Genomic DNA, 20,879 nt, shown 5'->3' with positions numbered 1-20,879 from the left:
GGACTTCACCGTGACAAGATGCAATAATATCTAATAATGAGTCTCCATCCCCTGCTGAGATCCTTCTCATTTGCTTCTATAGCTGGAGAGCTAAGAGCTAAATGCACCATTTCATGACTGCTTTGAATCCTCATTAGACAATGTCTAGTTTTGCTGTGTATTACACTTATTTAACCGTCTTTCTCATGAGACTTTTGCAGAAATTTCCTCATAAAGTAATGAACTGAACTCAATGGCCATTTTGACATCTACAAAATAATTCACATTTATGTGTGCGTGTGTGTACGGGGTGGATGTTGGGGTGGTTGGGCGTGCATTTATTGAATGCTTATGTTTGTTTGTTTGACACGATAAGTTGAAAACAGAGAGCCTTTATATACAAAAAATACAAAGTAATAACAAAGAGAAAGGCTGGATTCAGTTGGTCTTGAATAAAACACTTGACGGAGAGGCTTTGGCTAAGAACGTTGAGCGGTCTGGATGCAGAGAAAGCTCGACATATTAACAAAAGTGTCACTCAGTAACTCCAGTTCAGACCATACTAAATCATATATGACATAATAAAGGCATATATGACCAAATAAATGTTATCATCATCACAAGGGTCAAATACATGGCCATAATACAGGATTGTAACAAGACATGTTCCAAACCAAAACACAGTCACAACAGGACAAAGCACATTTGTAACTTAACTCATCCAAAAATGGCACACAATGAAACAGATTAAAATGACTCAAAATGAATAAACAGTAGTTTCAAATCCAATCAGATAAGACATGAATTGTTGTGCTGATGTGTGATCTTGCTAACAAAGCAGAAATAAACTTTCCTACAAGGAAACAAAATGGCAGCTAAGCACCAGATCTGGCTCAAACAGCTCTTAGAATGACATACACAGTGCAACTAAGCACCACTGTAAACTAAAAACACAAGAAAAAGAAAAAGAATAATAAATTAATACTGAATATTTGACAGTGTAAAAACTGAGGAAACCAATCAATCAATGAAATCAATGTAAACAGTTAATGGACACCCTTAATAGCAGGATCATTTTGTCAGATTGCAAGGTGGGAACAATGTGGTCATTACAGTATAAAGGTTACTATTGAAAGAAAGTGGACATCATGTGTTCTACTGCCATCATATACTTTACTACACTGATTTTGCAACTAACTTTTCATAAGGAATTCATACATGGCTTTGCGACCAATTCAAAATATTTATATAATTGATTCTCACCACAGAAAATTAGCTCAGAGAGGACAAAAATGTGTTTGACTTAACTCTGTTGCTTAGGCCTTGTAAATAGCGGCGCTGATGTTGGGGCAGGGGGTTATTGACTCGAGTGCAGCAGTACACTTATCCAAGCCAGTTGTCCAAATCAGTGACAGCTCCACACTAGAACTCCAATATTCAGGTGACCCAGAGGAATACTGCTACGTCAATGCAGGTGACATGCTGAGCATCAAATTGTCTCCCATTCTGTGTATTTGTGTAGCTTGCTTCCAAATGCCTCACACAGTGCGTACATGGATACACACGCCGGTGCGAGGAGAGATCGATAAACCCCAGGGTTAATAGTGAGGAGGTTCTGACTCACCAGCTCTCCTAACAAACATCAGAATGTTAGCATAACCTCAGAGCACCTCTCACCCACTCTTTGGTAATCCGCTACCATTGATTGTGTATCTCATGCTGCAGCTCAGTCAGGCTTCAAGAGCTTATCGCTCCTTGTGAGGTTCCAGCAAGAGCTGCAGCTTCACTTCATTTTAGTCGTCCATCCTACATTTAGATAAACCGAAAACTATAAATTGTCTTTAGATGTGAGTTTGAATAGTTTGGGTGGCATGGCTCAGTGGTAGAGTGGTTGTCTCCCATCCGTGAGGTTGTGAGTTTGATCCTCATCCTTGGTGACCATGTTGAAGTGTCCTTGAGCAAGACACTGACATTGCTCCGAATGGACCTGGCAGCGCCCTGCGTGGCAGCAGTTTGCCATTGGTGTGTGAATGTGAATGTGAATGGGTGAATGTGAGGCATTGTAAAGAGCTTTGGGCACCATATGGTGTAGTTAAAGCGCTATATAAAAAGCAGTTCATTTATCATTTAGTTGTCCGTGTCCTGCAGTTGGATGGTAACCAGTCCAGGGTGTACCCACCTTTAACCCCAAGTCAACTGGCATAGGCTCCAGCACACCCTAGTGAGGATATTCATAAGGTGGATGCTTGTTTCATTAAGAGTTAAATGTGATTTTATCAGTCATTGATATGGAAACATGTTCAACTATCGAAAATAGTTTGCAATCATTTCACTTTGTAGCATCTGGTACATCAGTTTATAGTTTTACACAAGCTTAATGGTTTTGCACAGATTTCTCTCATATTGTCAATTAGTGGTAGCCATAATCTTGTTGTTGTCAAATCATCTTCTGAATATACTGTATGTTTTTATACACTTTCCTCCCTGATTTTTGAGAAAGAAAAACAAGAGGCATTCTGGGGGAAAAGGCTTATCTTCGACTGCCAGCTTATTGCACTTAAAGCCTCTAAGAATGGAGCATACGGAGAGTAGAGTGGATTCCTCTGGTTTTTCTCTCTGTGTGATGTTTTCATCTTCCACTCTGGTCTTGCTGACAGCCCGGATAAAGTCCTAATACGCAAGACCACTGTTACACTTGTCATTTCAATGTCATTGCCACGTCTGCAGTGATTCGCATTCACACGGGTGACACACATTCACCACTATTTTCATTTAATTTTTTTTAAGAAAATATTTGATTGGTATTTGCACTTTTTGATCTATATTTCATTTTAAAGAAGAGCTGTCCTCTATATGCTGTTTCTAGAAAAGATGGAGCAATGCAGTATGTCTATTCAGAATAACGTGTTTATTCACTGTGTGTGTATTATCCGCACAAGTGGAGGTCCCTTGGCAGTTTGTTATAAACGTATAGACATGGACTCCAGCCATATAGATTGTGCACCTTTGTCGGCTTTTCTCACGCAATATCTGCATGTGTCTGCCCAAATACCAAAGGAAAGAAAACTTCACCCATGTGCACAGTTAGTCCGGGTTTTGCGCTAGACTTGAACTGGGCATGAAAATTAAGCCCAAAAAGTTAACTCTTTATAGAGCACCCATTGAAAATGCTTATTTGTAAAATTGCTCAGTATTTATGATAAGACATTTATAATATGATGTATTGTAGATAAATATACATTTTACTATAGTCAAGTTAAGTATACATTTTAACTATTAAAACCATTACATTGCAACACTAATCAGGTGAGAGAGATTCCTTCTGTCTTATTTCTTCTGCAAACATTGCAGGCATGTTTGTGTAGATCACATTTTTATTCAGACCCCATTTTGTGTTTATTTAATAATGTACTTTGAATCGCAGCATTGGCATGTATTTTAACATCTTCCCTACTAGGTAGAGCACAACCATCCCTGTATTGGAATGCAAGTGCAAATCAAAAAGTCTTGCTCATTTGAATAAAATGTACTTAAAACACGCGGGTAAAAAGAAATGTCAGTTTTTGCTACATGTTTCCTTGATGTATATTTTTTTTATTGCAAAATGTGCACTTCCGTCTGTGTTTGATTTAGCTGTTTTTTCCATCAAAGCTGATCACATTCTGTCACACATGCAGGTGTCTGTCCTGTGTGGATGGAAAGTTCCCCTGCCACTGGTGCAAATATCGCCACATGTGCACACAGGATGCCAGCGACTGCTCCTTCCAGGAGGGACGCGTCAACACCTCACAGGTTGGTCGTTTCCTAATATAATCACATGCAAACAAACACCACAATAGCACCATTGATCTTGCTGTATTTCTTTGTGAGTATTGATGGAAGTAATTACATAAGTGTCTGGGGGAATTTGCTCAGCTATTGTAATCAACATTTGTGCTAGTGGTTCAAATACGACCTGGTGAGTGTTTGCTACTTGCTCAGATTCATTCTCTCATTCGCAAACAATTGTCTAAAGGAACACCTGCAAAATTCATGTGATATTTACAAGTAGTTTACCATCTGTCAATGTGAAGGATTCTCCCGTTTTCCTGGATTTGCCATTATTGTTGCTGTGCCTATCTTGACAGCCTGATTGTTGAGGAGTTATAATGCCACCTGTTGCTTGTCTTGATGCAGATGTTGCCATGGCTACCAATCTCACTTGGTACACATGCACACAACATGTAATCTGCAGTGATCTACATATTGTTGCTGAAATTATGGTTGTAAAATGACAACGAAAAATGCAGCCTGGTCTGTCAAATTAGTATGGATTTTTTTTTTTCATTTACCCATTATTTTATGTGTCCTTGTGTTAGAGGCAAAGCACACAATAATGCATGCAGTTGATCAAACAGCAATCCAACAAAAAGCTAGGCTAATTACTTTTTGCACACAATCCATATTGTTAGCATACATTGGTTCGCATGACAATGTGCGCATGTGCCATTGTGTGGCCCTCGCTGAAAGCCACATAAAGTACACACATTGCCTGGAAAAGTTCCCCCATGTTTCATTAGTAGTCACATGCCAGCATGATTGAAGTCACACTACACTGCTTGTCCTCCCAAAGGCATTTGTTGATGTTTCTCAGACTGACTTCACCTCACAGTCGAAAGAAAAATTGCGTCTATCTAAGCCACAGGAAATTAGTACTTGTACTATGCTATCCTCACAGATGTGCTTGGCCTCTTAAATTTAATTCTTCCCTGTCTCTTCCTGGATCTGTAAATATATATAAATCCACCATGTTGTGACAGCCGATAAAGAGCGAAGAACATGAGAGGCGACCAGGCAGAAAATTGCTAGTTGGAGAAACACTCGAGCAGGCCATCAACAACAAATGTGCATAAACACAAACAGCGAGAGAAACAAACACCAGAAGGACAAACAAGCACAGAAACAAACAAATTGTCTTTGCTCCAGTGATTCCAACATTTAGTTGGTGGATCAGACTAGGCCCGGGGGTTGTTTCCTATGACTGCGTTCCCATTCGGGGATATTAGATCAATTGGAACATTGTATGAAAAAAAGCATACATACAGTATGTATGCTTTCCGTTCTTAGTGGGGTTAGTGTGGATGAGGCAATGCTGCCATCATAGCTTCAATGGCTCCCTAAAACCCCTTTATTAGCATTTTTATCCATATGGGTTCTCCCCAAAATTTAGTGGAAATGTAATCAAATGTTGGTTATGCTAAACACTGCTCACGAACAAATCAAGACTTGCGCTATAAAGCATGACCTGGTATTGAAAATAAAAAATTGACCTGTGGTGAAAAAATCAAATAGTAAAGAATTGCCAGCTAGGTTCTCACCAACCCTTCTCTTTGTCATCTCAGGTGATCTTTTATTTGTTTCTACGCTTCCACTGACACAACACGATTCGTGATCAGAAATATAACATTTATAGTTGCTGGCCCTGGCACTCACTCTTAACACACATAACCCCAGGGGATAATCTGTTAGGATGATCCTCAGATAATTGATCACAGAGTACATGAGATAAAAGTGAGACAAATTTGGGCTGAAAATGGACCTGATTACCCTACCGTTAGGCAAACGTTTTACGTATTTATAGTGGCCAAACACTGTCTTTTCCTGGAAGTTGGTCGGCCCCCGATGAGGGTCAAGGTGTTGCCACATAGAAAATTTTCAGTGACATTTTTTGATGTTGCAGCAGGTGGAGTAGTTGTCTGCACGTCTGCTTTATAGTCAAGGGGCCTTGGCTTTAAATCTCATTTCAGGTCCTCCTGTGTGGAATTTACATGTTCTTACTTGCATGTGTCTTCCGGTACTCCGGCTTCCTCCCACATACTATTCACATGCATGTTAGGTTAATTGAAACACTATATAGAAAACAGAATATATGGATTTTTAATTGCCATACCATTGAAGAAAATGTTAACTGCAAATTTCACAAGGTAAACCACCAATGCAATAACTTCTTGTCACATAACAAAACGACAATAACTGCTGAAAAGCACACCCTTATTTAATCCTTTAGTCATACCAACTGAGGTAATCGGATGTCTATCTACAGAACTCTGAAGTTAGCAATTCTAATCAAATATAAATATTACTGGGACAGTCAACTTTCAAGGCTCCTCTGTGTAAAGGATGTTGTTGAGTGGAAAAAACCCACATTGCTAATATGCATTTACTTTTTGAAAATTGTGTTGGCCAATTGATAAATGCGGCACATTCCAGGAGTCTGACCTATTTCCATATTATAAATAGAATACAAATCAGTCTTTAATGCAGACTGTAGCTACTCTGTGGGGAGTCGAACCTGTGTCCTCATTGATAATCAGAAGAAGGCCATGTTGGGCTCCTGATGAACAGCAGGTGAACACGAGATAGGTGTGCCTGTGCTCCTCTCCGTGTTAATTGCAGAATATATCAGTGTGATGAGTGAGCTGGCTCTGTTTTCATATGTTTTTGTCACCTCGCTGCTGCAGTAAACACAAAAATGTGCGCGTGTGTGTGCGCGTGTGCATCACAGCTCATTGTGCACCCCGTTTTGATCCATACCGATCCCCTTCTCCTCTATCCTCTTGTTCACGCCATTAGCCGCAACACGTCAATTAGAAAGAGGCAGACGTCCACTCTTCCTGTCAATTAGCTTCACAGCTTCTTTTTTTTTTCATTGTATGCATCTGCTGGATCTCAGGCTGCCGCACAGCATTGGGCAGCCCAGCTCAGAGGCTCTGTGTCTGAGGCTGGCAACGAGTGAGCTTCCCTTCTCCCTCTGGGTCCGTTTGCTACTGATAGACTCACTATGTGTGCATCCCGTGCGTGTGCGTGTATGCGTCTGTTAATTATTCAAAGTGTATTAAAGCTTAAAGATGCATCTCCAGATGCTTCTCTGATCGCCGCCGTGTTTAATGGAGAGAGACAGATGAGATGAGAAGCGAAAGGTGGAGCATCTGCAGTAAAACATATGGGGGAGGAGTTGTGACGGCGGCCTAGTTGCAAGCTTGCACACACCGCCAGGGGACTCCTTGATGAAAGTGTGGAGGAATTCTCCCTGCAAATTAATAAAGGCATGATTTCGATTTGTACTATGCAAAATTACCCTACAGACAATTAACTGTGACAATTTTTTGCTGGCCTTAACAGCTCTAATTTGCTGTCGTCTGTTTTCTCACAACGTAGTAAAATAGTTTGGAGCTGAAGATAATGTTACATAATCTGCAAAAGGGTTTTTTGTTGAGGAGCTCTTTTTCAGGATCACAGGGAGTCTGAGCCTATCACACTTAGCTTGAAGTTACTTTGGCAGACTAAATTCTGAATTGGTTGCTACTCAACCAGATGCAACATTTTAAGACAATTATTCACACAACTGCTTACACCGTCACTGACTAGGAACCAAACTGACAGTGCCTCAACAGTCAGCTGATAAGATGAGTAAAGCGCTACACTGACACAAATTACAAAAATGGGCTCTAATTTGGTAGACAGGCGTACATGCGCTCGGTCAGAAATCGCCATGGCTGCCTGTGCGCTTCTATGAAAATAGCAAAAAAAGAAAGAAAAGAAAACTCCACCTACCACCACGAAGTTAGACCGCGCTTTGTGCTAGACTTGCAGTCCAATGCAATAGTAAGGATGTAACGATACCCAAACCTCGCGATACAATATTATCACAATATGAACCTCGTGATACGATATTCATCACGATATTGTGGGGAGGATGTCGATATTAAAAAAGGTCACGATATTGCCAAAAATTATCTCATACTAATAAAAAGCACAATATTAATATTGTGCTTTTGTACTTAACAGCAATGCATATAAACAAAATACAATGTCTAATAACATTTAATACTGAGGTACTTACTTGTTAGGGCACGCACACATCGAGTACCTCCAACATATTGACTCGGTTCACTAGCATATTACATTCCTCTTCATCTGACGATTAGCGTGGATTTTAAACATAGAAGGGCCAAAACATACCGTACGAAAATTAAACCACTAAAAAACTAACCATCAGAGGGTGCTAGAACTGCACAAATGGAAATCAATGTGACATTTGTAACAGATGTGCTGCTTTTAATATTGTGACATGACGACGTCAATATCGTGGCAGTTTTAATATCGCAATATTGCCGTTATTGTTTCATCCCTAAACAATAGGGCCCAAAGTTCCCCCAAAATAACACAAAAACATGTTGATGTTGAAAATAATCTCATAAGAAACAATACCAATACCTAAATGATTGTCGGTGTTCAGCGTTGGCAGACAATGTTTCAAGTTTTGAGAGAATATATGAGTAAGCAATTTATGGAGAGTTGGTGGAAGACAGCTGTGACAGAGCACTAGACAAGTTAAAACGAATATGAGAAAGAATACCTGAAAATGGCAGCAACAACATTAATCCTGAAGATAGCCTGTGAAGGGATAGATGAGTGGGAGGAGGATGTGAGACGTGTTTAACCATTCAGGAGTTGAAAGCTTACTTGAGGGTCATGACACAACCTGCGCCTTTGCTTCCTTAATGACTGCTTAATAATTCTCTGTCATTTACCTGATTTACTTTCTTTTAATTCAGATTACTGTATCTGCCGAGACAGGAATTTTTCATTCCTTTATTCTTACTGATTTTATCATGAAATTGCTTCTTTGCTAAGTGATCAGGAAAGTACCTATGAGTTTGTTGAAATTGGGGGATGTCGTCATGACTTCTAATTACCCACACATTTTTAGTGTCAGCCTCTCAGCCTCCAATGGTATGAACTTTTTATGTTTTATCTTGGCTGCTTTACTGCCTTTTTCACCTCGCTCTCTATCCCCCATAGTCAGGGACTGAGATGAGTGGGTGGACTCTGCAAAAGAGTTCTTACAGTTCAAAGTGTCTTTCATTGAATGCAAGTGCTCCTCATCTGGTGCGATGGGGCCTGGCCTCCTTATACCTGACACCAGTCGAGGGAATCGCTTCATTTGAGCAAAGTAGATGAAAACTTTTCTTATTGAAATGGAGCACAGGGGTGAGTCTCAGCGCTCGAATGAAAGGGAACCAATAACTTTGTTGCAGTCCCTGGTTAATATTCCTATTAGATATAACCATTCTTTTTTTTTCACTCCAGCCCCTGCAAAGCCCTGGATTATTAAGAATATGGTTATGGTCTGCATAAAACTCTAAAAGCTCAGGGGATTATTCCAGCCACAACCTCTGTAGGTTGTGGCTAAAGTAATCAATTAGCCACCTTGAGACTTTTTGGATAATATCTTACATAAGAGCACTTAGCTCATCCCCCCTAACCCTCCTGTATATTCTCGATGCCCTCTCTGATGTTCTCCTAATTTCTCTAGATGTGATTGTTGTGTGTTCAGTTTTGTAGATTGTAGACATATGAGGATATGTGACGCAAGATGGAGTTGTCTTGGTAGTGTTATTTGGACTGACTCCCATTTAATATGAGTTTGAACGTTAGTTTCTCCTATTGATCCCCTAGCTGATGGCAATCGGCAACATCCTCTTCTTTGACTTATCTGTGCTTCGATAGCATCCAGATTGGCATGCTATCACGCTTGGGCATCAGAGATAACAAACAGAACTACAGTATTCGAATGGAGATGTGTGTGAAGAAGTCTGTACAGTCAGTCGAATAGAGGTCAGATACGCTATCGTTTCTCCAGCTTTGTTGTGATCCACCTGGTTTGGAGACCACCATGTTAGAGATAATGTTCTTGGATCAATATCTTTAAACCCATAAATTCCAAATGTTTCAGCAACCATTAAGTGTCACACAGTAGTAATTAATACGAGGTTATACCAGTGACGTGCGGTCAGGGCAGGCAAGGTAGGCACTGCCTGCCCAAGGCTGGAATGAAAATTGAAACCATTTGGCTTCTTCTATTTATTTTTTATTTTATTATTTGTTAATTAATTTCAGAAAGCCAACACTATGTTTAGGTTTGAAAGTGACAACATTTGGTGATTTTCATAGCTCAATTAAAAATGACTCATTACTTCATCTGGCCTGCAGGTAAAAATGCTGCAAAAATTATCGTCCTGAAGGCACACCGCTACTGTGCTTTCACCAGCCCTGTTCGTGTAGTAATTCCTAGTAGAAAAGTCCTCTACGCAAATAGGCAGATCACTTTGCAGCCTTTGTACGTCGCTGTAGTATTCCTATTGGAACGTAATTCAAAACACACTGCACAGTACGGCGGTAAGACACTCTGGAGAATATAAAACGTCATCTTTGAAGGATGGGTGACCAACGCCTGTGCTGCCGAGTCTTCAGCAAAGTCAGGGACAGATAATTATTTGTGCTTTTCACAAAGAATGGTACTTAAGGAAAGACTGGCTTTGTGGATGTGCTTCGATTAACTGGCTGTTTCACTTTACATGATGTTCGGCATTGCTATTGCTATTACTAGCTTGATTTTGTGAGGAATTAGGCTGTTTTACAGGGAGATATCCATTTTATTACTGGGCATCCGGGCGAGTTCTATAAATTGAAATTGACCGTTTTTCATTGCGCGGCAAATGGGAGGCGGTGTGCAATGCAACATGTGTCAAAAAGTTAAGGAATTTAAGTATAGAAACAAATTGTCATTTATGGTCATGTATAAATGGCTGAGAAGTTGACTGGTGTAGAGGTGATTAATTCTGTTTAGTTATGGAAATGTATTTATTCTGAATTATATTTAGTTTTTATATATATACTGTATATATATATATATATATATATATATATATATATATATATATATATATATATATAGTATTTGTTCGAGACAAATAAAAATAAAATTAAATCAAACATGTTTATCATGACTGGCAGACCGTGCATTGGCTGTGACGGTGGCACAGAACTTTAGCTGAGTGGCAAATGTTGAGCTGCCGCACCGGAGGCGATGGTTGCGAACCCTGCTCAAAGTTGAAAATAAAAATAAAAAAGATTGCGGAGCAAAAAATGTAAGACTTCAAAAGAGAGTTTGTGTATTTTTTCAGTAGCGGAGGCATATGTTAAAATAATTTGAATGTATGGCATCTTGGAGTAAACTCGAGGTCGGGTCGAGTGTCCTCTTCTTTTGGAAATTAAAATATGGTCACCCTAGGATACGTTGTACACTCGCCTGCCGACACACACATTTGTAATTGGTTTGTGCGTCTCAATTTACGATTGGCTGCCAACACAAACCTAGAGCTCACTGCTCGTCACTGGGTTATACATACAAAAAGGAAAGAAAAAGCATGATGCCCAAGAGTTGTTCGCACTGCAATGTTTCCTAGTTCAATTCCATCTTTGACCGCTTGTTCTGAAACAACCAAACTTTGGAGTCTGACTGTAAGGTTTGCATGTTCTACCCATCCTAGTGTGGGTTTTTATCTATGTTCCACCCGCAAACAGAAACATGATTCCATTCCAGACAGTTTCCTTGACAAAGGCACTTACACCAGTTATTTACTGTATGTGTCCACCGTCTGTCTATAGATGCAGATCACATTAATGAATCACTTGTGCTGTGTAAATTGGCATTAAGAATGATTAATGAACTGAAACGAACACGAAGGTTGACAGTGCCAGCACCATAAAGGAACGAATCAAGGACATTTTTTAAAGGATGCATTTTGCTGGTCACATAAAGTAAAGCTGTTTTGTGGGAGGGCGGATGATATCTGCTCACCCTTGTTGAATGCTATCATGCAGAAACACGCTGCATTTTGAGTGTTTCTGCATTATTTTCTTGCACTAGTGTCTTCCCTGTAATGAAACTCTTGTAATGCAGGATAAGGAAATTTTGGTGAATTAAATATAAAGTTCTGCACATATTTAATAAAAAATATAGTACACAGCGTAGCTTATAACAGGGATGGGAAACTGCTGGTCCTCAGACCACACTCCTAGTGGCCATACATTAATTTCTGCAAATAATAATGTTTACTGTAGCCTAGTTTTAAGTAGGGATGTAACGATATCCAAACATCACGATACGATATTATCACGATATGAAGGTCACGATGCGATAATTATTAATTGGCAATACAAAAAAGGTCACAATAAAAAAAAGAGCTCATACTAAAAAAAGTACACACAATATTGTGCTTTTGTACATTACAACAATGAAAAATATGCAAAATAATATATTATATATACAAAATATATATAAATACATTATATATATACTGAGGAATTTACTTACTAATGCACGCACATATTGAGTACCTACACATATTGACTCTGTTCACAAGCATCTGACCATTAGCATGGATTTTAAACATAGAAGGGCCAAAACATGCCCTGTGAAAATTAAACAACACTAAAAAACTAACCATTAGAGGGTGCTAGAACTGCACACATGGAAATCAATGTGACATTTGCAACAGATGTGCTTAACCTGACTGGAGGCCAAGTACAACTAATAACACCCCAACAGGGGAAAAATAATAAACCTTGAGAATGGACCGCAAATGTAGGAATCCCCCTTCCCACTAGATGGCAGACATCCAATGCCAACACTGCACTTCTTCATCAGAGAAGAAGAGAGTACAAATCCAGGGCAGAATCCAGGGTAAAATGAGGTCAAGAAAAGTGTTTATTTTAAGTAAAATAGAAAGCAGATTATTATGTTCAACGAAAAAGCCATAAAATATTTCCACCTAAGTAACCACTACAACACCGATCTAAAACGTACATAAACAGCATTATTTTTATTTTTTTCTACAAGAACCCACTGACAATATGTTTTGAGTGCATGAGGCGTTACTAAATTTGTGTCCTCCAAAAACATGAATATATTCAATACTTAAAGCTGTTACAAATGACTTAGATCTGCTTTTATCTGGTCTATAGGTGTAGTCTACTTTCTGTCAACAATTGGTGTATTGGGGTACGTAAAAGAAAATGCCATTGGCCCGTGTGTACACAAATTCACAACCAGGCTAAACTAGACTTGCCCCGACATGAAAATGAAAATGTGCCAGTTTTTACGCCTAGCACACGTATCTACTTCTCTACTTGTGCACCTGTCTACGGAAATAGAGACTGAATTGTGCAGTCTTATGTGACCCCCCCACTTGCAGTGACGAAATATTGTGGGCCCCCAGCGTCTTTGGAGTTGTTGTTCCTGGTTGGCTGAGGCTAGCCCATGTTTAACCTCTCGGTTTGGATTTTTTTTAGGTAGTAATCTGCAGCTTTTTAACATTGTTAGAAATACAGACATAACTGTCTAATGTGATGCATCAGCTAAAGAAGTTCTGCTATATGCACTCGCTTTATTTGTTAGGTGATATATTGTAGGAAGCCTATATGAGAAACTCAACTAAACTGAGAGGGAAGGAGCTAAAGAGACAGAATGTTTGAGGAGATCTGTGGAGAGTTTATTGAGATATTATGTGTTGACCGTATCTGTTACTTTTTGTTGCACCTAGTCTCTAATGGTGCATCCATATTAATGTGTTGAACTGAGACATTGCTCAACAGATGTCTCGTTCTCTTGGGAGATGTGGTCATCATATCGCTACCTTTTCCTTTAGTGTGTGTGTGTGTATGCGCATGTGTGATATAAAAGAACTGGTCGATGGGGTCTTGTCCCCTCCTTTCTGAAACGGTTCATTGGACTGTAACGCTAATCCGTGGGGACCCACTTCACTGTGGTGACCCCTTGACACACACACACACACACACACACACACATATACACACACAGAGATACATCCTCATCCATCATACTCACAGAGCGTCAGCGCTGCAGGAAGGTGGCCTCCTGGGTGATGGCCAATAGCCAATCAGTGCACTTGCCTCATCTCTGACATCATTGTGGCTAGGACATCTCCTTGCTGATAGGAAGTAATTGTAAATTGGGAAGACAGCAAGCAGATGACCTGATGACTTCAGGTGTGTCACAGTTGCACGTAAATGAAGGAACTCTTCGTTTTGTTTTTTCCCCTCCTGCTCGGAATTCCTCTACTTTGTAGTCCACTATTTGATTCATGTGTGTGTGTGGGGGGGGGGGGGGTAGTCGGTGATGAAAGCAGTTCTTACAATGAGAATGGAAGAGACACTGACATTGATGTAACCACAAAATTAATCGCTGGCACGACTGACTCCAGCTCATGATGTCATTAACACACAAATGGACTAGAGTGTGTGTGTGTGCGCGTGCGTGCTTGCGTGCATGCGTGTGTGTGTGACAAGGGGTCACCACAGTGAATAGGGTCCCCACAGTTTATTGTTGCAGTTCTATGAACCATTTCAGAAGGAGGCGACGAGACCCCAATGAACAGTTCTCCTGTTTTCCACACGCATAATTACACTTAATAAAACCGTTTTCTTTACTTATGTGTTTTATTTTGGTTTTGTGTCTGTAATTTTATAATTTACAGTGCATTGTTAGTTTTCTTTAATAGAAACATGTGACAAAAATGTGTGTTTTTTTTTGGTTATGCTTTATTTATTCACTGTATTTATTTGTTTACTTACCGGTATTTATTTATTTTTTTATATACTTATTTATTTCAGAGCTGGAACAGATTATTGCTATTTAAATTAATTTCAAGATAAAAAATATTTTGATGTTCAATTACATTAAACTCATGCTGATTATGATAATAATAATTTTGTAGATACTCAAAGACGCTTTACAATGGAATGAATACATTATTTATGCACTCACACATTCACACTGTGGTGGCGGTAAGCTATTTAAGTAGCCACAGCTGCCCTGGGACAGACTGACGTGAGGCTGCCAGTGTGCGCCTACGGCCCCTCCGACCACCATCAAACATTTGCACCTTCCATACACCAGTGTGAGTAGCACTGGAGGCAATGTGTGTGAAGTGCCTTGCCCAAGGACACAACGACACATGACTTGGGGAGAGCGGGGATCGAACAGCCAACCTTCTGGTTACTGAACAGCCGTCTACGCCCTGAGACACAGCCGCTGAGGCGTCACTGTATAACAGGAAAGTTGATGCCACAACCAGGTTTGGGTCTGGTTGAGTCAATAGAATAGTGGCCCTATTTTCATGAACAGCGCAAGTCTGCACTTAAATATTGTAAAATAAATAAATAAATAAAAATACTGTAAAAAAATATTGTTAAAAAAAACTTCAATGTTGATTCAATAACATTGTTGCTATGGCACATAAAAATGATATTTTAAAAATTACATATTATGAAAGAAAATAATGTACTCTATATGAAAATAAAAATGCACATACTGTTATTGGATTAGAATAGTTTTAAAGAATCTGAATTTATAGTTCAAAGCTTCCTTCCAATATGTTTGATTGTATTTCACGTTGTGACACAGGAGTGTTTTCAAACTCAATTCTGCTGAGGGCTTCACCTTCACAACTTTGATCAGGGTTCCAATGTTTTGCCCTGTGGCTAATGTAAAACATTTCCCACAACTAAGAGTGTGCTAACTGACTTCACAGTGCCAAGGGCAAGATTAACTTTGGTGTGGAGTAGAAGTGGGTGTATTGAGGTGAGTGTATGTATGCGGATGACTCCCATGCAGCAGAGCTCCAACTTGCCCTCATCAGGTCTCATCTCCCACTTTAATAAATAAGCGAATTGCTCCCATGAAGACCACCTTGCTTCTTTTCCTCTCCTTCCCCCTCGCTTCACCTCTCCTCACATTCTGCTCACCCACTAGGTTAGTAATACTCTCCTGTAGTCATTCTTTACTTTTACTACAAATCAGAGCTGGAGTCACGTCCACCTATATCAAGTCCAAGTCAAGTTCGAGTCACATAGGTCAGAGTCAAGATTAGATCAAGAGTCAAGTAAATAAACGTGTCACTGCGGCAGGGTCCGCTGTCCCTGATGCCCACCTAGATTCTGTGATTACCATACATAAAATGCACATTGATTGTTTGGGTCAGCAAATGAAGATTACTGTTGCTTTAGTTTTTTTAACTAGGGTTTAGTTGCTGCTGTGAAGCTAACAATATTCAGAAAAAAAAAGAAGACAGTTTCTGCAAAACCTGTAAAAACTAAAATGTTAGAGTGCAGGGCCACACAGTAGCTTGATCTCCTTGTAGCCATGGTTACCGGGTGGCCAATGTCAATGCCGGTCTATTAAGAAAATCCGAAAGACTTAATTTCAAGTTTCTTTTGAAGGAGGTCGTTCATTTTCACGAATAAAACCATTTATGGACTCGGTCGAGTCAATAAAAATATTTCTAATGGCCGAATCCGAGACAAGTCCAAATCAAATGCCAAGGGTTTTTCAGTCAACTACAGTACTACAGCCCTGATACAATTGAACCTAAAATTATATAATGATATGGTACTATTTTCCCAAGAGGTCCCCAGTAGCCCTTTATAGGTCAAGAAACCATTTTTGATAACTTAACATTTTGACAGAGTAAAGCTATGTTTTTTTCATTCTTTATAAAGTGTCTTGAAGTGCTTTGATTATTATTTTTTTATTATTATTATTATTATTGTTAGTAGTGGTGGAAGTAGCAGTAGTAGTAGTCGTACCCGTATTTGTAGTAGTTGTTGTTTTTGGAGTAGTTGTAGGAAAGGAGGAGATGGATGAAGAGGAGTTATAGAAGTAGTGGTAGTATTAGCAGTAGTAGTAATACTGATATTCTGATAGCAATGTTAATATTACTAATGCTATTAATTTGTATCAATATCAACATTGATGTTTATATTACCTACAGTTTGTTTGTAACCATTTCCTAAACCAAATGGAATCCACCAGTCAGAGGAGATTGTTGTGTGTCCTATTGTGTCACAGTGCTCCACTATCTGATGCAGACCACTCCTAATGAAACAGCCCCCACAATCCTCGGCTGCTACCACTTTTGAGTTTTTTGTATAAATGTGTGTTTGTGCGTGCGTGTACCGTGCAGGATTTCCGTGTCGTAATTGGAACAGATGCTTGAACATGCTCCCTCAACGTTAACAATAGCTGCTACTTCAGACTCGATACTTCACCATCGAGCCTACGTATTTGGTCTCACACACACACACGCACGCAGTCCTTTTTTTTTCATTCTATTAGAGCCTTGAGGCATAGCGTCAGTCCATCACTGTTTCATCACCACCTGTGAATACTTCAGACTTGAACAGTCGGCCATTCTTGTTGACAATCTGCTTCACTCCAGCTACCACATCGATTTGTTCTCTTCTTTCTTTTTTTCTTCTTCCTCTATTCTCCATCAAATACCAGCTATCAACTGGGATAAGCCTCCTCCAACAGTCGTTGGCAATTACGATACTTGTCTAGCTATTTTGAAGACAGTTATTAAGCAGAGTGGAAGAGAACAATCCGGTATTCATTTAGGGATTTTGTGAACGTTTGTGTGGCATTCATCACCAATAAAGACAACTTACCATCACATTGTCATCACATAACTGTCAGACCGAGCCAAGGCCACCATTGGCTCTGCCAGCATTAAAAATAACCATTCCATTATGTATTTATTATTTATTCATTTGTTTATTTATTTATTTGTGGGCCTATGAAGTCCATTTGTTTTATTTTTGTGTTTGTGTATGTGATTAAGAGCTATATGAACTGATGTATAAAACTGTAAAGTACATTCTGTATCTCTCAGCTCCGAATTTGAATGTAGCACTATTACTAAGCACTATGTCCAGAACACTTTGTCCATCCCGATCTGTATCTTCACTTAGAGACTCTCTTACTTTCTGGTCACATCTAAACCTCTTGCTTCTTAATTTTCTTATCTCCAGGAGTGTCCTCAAATCCTGCCCTCCACTCAGATCTATATCCCTGCTGGAGTTACGAGGCCAATCACGCTCCTGGCACAGAACCTGCCCCAGCCACAATCCGGACAGAGGAACTACGAGTGTATTTTTCACATTCAAGGCAACACGCTCAGTGTCCCGGCCCTGAGGTTCAACAGCACCAGTATCCAGTGTCAAAAGAGCACAGTAAGGCACTTCACACTTATTACTTACAAGCCAAAATCTACAAAGCTATCCAGGTTAATGGAGACAGCTTCCAAAGTGCGTTGCCCTGATTAATGTCAGCTTTTATATTGGCTGTGGAGTTTGGGGACGGCTTCGTTCAGGAGTGATAGATATTCTGAATCAAGGTCACACATTTGATAGCTTTTACCTCTTTATTAAATGACCTTGAGGAAGTTACTAAAAGTAAAAGAGTTTTTTAACTGCATGGCTGTCTACCATTGATCAGAGGTGTGGTCGCGAGTCGCGTGACTCGAGTCATGAATTTGAAGACTTTAGACTCGACTTGGCAAAATGTTAAAAGACTTGCAACTCGACTTGGACTTTAACAACAATGACTTGTGACTTCACATTGACTTGAGCCCTTTGACTTGAAAAGACTTGTTTCTTCCACCAAAACAAAAATATGAAAATGTATGTTATCGATAAAGTTCCGTCTCGGTGTGTGTGCGCTTGTGTGTAAGGGTGCGAGCTGGGTTGACACGGCGCCGTCATTCAGACATGCCAGGGAAGCCGCAAACACACGCCGCCTACGCTAAGGCAAACTTCCGTGAACGCCAGCTTGACTACTTCCCTTTGACATTTTGGCTTGCATTGTCAACTTTTTTATTGAAATTATATATTTTCCACCATTGTTATCTAAATGCCACCCTGAAAGTATATTAGATAGCTAATTTAGGACTGCAAATTAATTACGCCGTCATTGTGATATGTTACAAGTCTCCGGCGTTTGTGCCTAGTAACTAACTGTTAGCGTTAGCATCGGGTGCCTGGCTGGCAACAGTTTGACAGCTGTTGCTTGGCTCGCTTGCTTTTCTTATTGTTTTAAATATTGTAGACCTATGCTACTTTGTAATCCACTCTCCATGTTTAAATGAAGGGAATGTGCCTTAAATTGCACGTTGTCTTCATTTAAAAGTATTTTATAAAACACTTAAAATGTCCAATATGGCCATTTGGATTTTAGGAACCCAACTTCAAGTGCATTACAAGTGCAATATAACGTAAGGCAAGATAACTTGTTATTTTATACATGGACCATGTATAAAATAATTATGGATCTCGCCTTACATTGCACTTAAAGTTGTGTTCCCAAATCCTAACGGCATTGTTAGACATTTTTAGTTTATATACATATATATTAGAATTTAATGGGTAAAAGCTTTTTTTAAAATAAATTAAGACAAAGTTATATTTATCTGATTTCATTTGTTTGTTTTTTAAACAATCCGATCCGTGACTTTTCTGATTCGTTTGTGATCCAGTCGTCAACCAAAATAATGCAATTCATCATTATGTCCAAGATTAGATCACTGACAAAGAGGCAAAAACTTCTAACTTTGTTCAACATCTGAAGTTGCACAAGGAACGGTAAGTAAGCTAGTGTAGGGAATAGGGGTAGGCAATCATTTTTTATGGTAGGGGTTGGAAGGGGCTAGGAAATGCATTATGTCAATGAGATGTCCCCACAAAGATAGTAAAACAAACCTGTGTGTGTATGTATGCGGCCACAGGGGCTTCATGTTCAAATGCCATTCTCTCTCTTTCTCTTCATTCCCACTTCTCCATCTTGGCTTTCAGTCAAACTGTCGAGGTTAACAAGCAATAGGAGCAGACACTTTAAGTTTGAGGTGGATTTCCCATGCTCCAATTGGGTCTTGAAGAAAACACAACACTAATTATGACATATTAACGCCAAGGCACTGGATAGTGGATAGCAAGCCATTGCATTAAAGGAACACACCATTTATTAAAAACTATGCAATCAAATGAATGAAGGCAGCTGTTGTTCACGCACCGGATATGTCATCTTGACCTGGATGATGGCGTTGCCCATGGTGTGTTTTTATATTGATACTTAATCGGTTAAAAAAAAATCAGGGAATAAGATGACAGAGATGTTTGCACTTTTATTCTTCATACACAATGCTTAATCGAATATTGGAAAATGAGTTTTAAGTGGCGTATTCCTTTCAGCTCTGAATGTGTCAGCTTTCTTTTGTTATGCTTGTCAGTCTCTTGTCAGTCTCTTCCCCCATCTCACTGCACTCCTGCAGCGATCTGGTGGATGTGCCTGATTTATAGCCACTTATTTATTTCTTACTTTGTATAACCTTCAATCTTACTTTGTAGTGAGGATGTTTACGTTTGTGAATCAGGCAAATGGAATTGTGGCTCCTTCAGGTCTTTTCAGGTTTGGCAAAGTGATTTTTCATCATTTCCTGTTTCCTGTAATGCCTGCTATTAATTATTAATTAGACACATACATCTGGTTTCATTCATGTTCATTTCATGTTTATTTGTCTTTTGACAAACACCCTCTGTCACTACAGAAGGAATGAACGTGGGAGTGGCCGGAAAGCACACCATTTCTCAGCCTTCAGTTTAAAGATTTGAATATGGTGGCTCTTTAAAACTCCCATTTGTCCTAAAAAGAGATGTGGGTAGCAAGTTAGCAACATTTACTACATTACATTTACTCAAGTAACCTTACATATTTACATACATATATACCTATGTTAAAAAACAAAAAAAACACTACTTTTACTCCATTATGTTGAGCTACTTGAGTTCTCACTACATGAATGTTTATTTATCATTGCTTGTGCGATCTATTTTAGTTTGTCTCTGTTTACCAATCCAACATAACCACACAAGTGACAGTTTCACCAATCAAACAGAGCCAGGCAGTCACATAAATACAAAGTCTCCATGGCTCCATCCAGAAGCAAAGTTTTTAAAGTGACTCATTTAGGTGAAATATACAAAAATGTAGCTTTGCCTTACTGATAGGCTCCAGTTCACCCGCGACTCTAAAGAGAGTAAGCGCTTAAAAAAATGGATGGATTGATAGACTACGGAAAAGTACAGCTCCGTCGTGGTCTCAACTGTGTCTGCCGAAAATATTGACCTTTTAGCCTACAACAACTCGCCTTCAAAATTGA

At 39.4% G+C, this 20,879-nt stretch overlaps 1 protein-coding gene across 4 annotated transcripts in view; it reads left to right on the top strand.

Moving 5' to 3' along the window:
• The window catches only part of LOC144035843 (plexin-A1-like), a 248,625-nt gene that overhangs the window by 164,429 nt on the left and 63,317 nt on the right, over positions 1-20,879 (top strand). For all 4 annotated transcript variants that reach the window (XM_077545873.1, XM_077545896.1, XM_077545888.1 and 1 more), the window contains 2 exons: positions 3,657-3,771; positions 17,698-17,898. In XM_077545873.1, the coding sequence (XP_077401999.1) occupies positions 3,657-3,771; positions 17,698-17,898 (316 nt within the window). The remainder of the gene's footprint in view (positions 1-3,656; positions 3,772-17,697; positions 17,899-20,879) is intronic.

This window comes from Vanacampus margaritifer, chromosome 1 (assembly GCF_051991255.1).
Source record: "Vanacampus margaritifer isolate UIUO_Vmar chromosome 1, RoL_Vmar_1.0, whole genome shotgun sequence".
Taxonomy (NCBI): Eukaryota; Metazoa; Chordata; class Actinopteri; order Syngnathiformes; family Syngnathidae; genus Vanacampus; species Vanacampus margaritifer.
The sequence above is the reverse complement of the archived record's forward strand: the minus strand, read 5'-3'. Positions and strand labels throughout refer to the sequence as shown.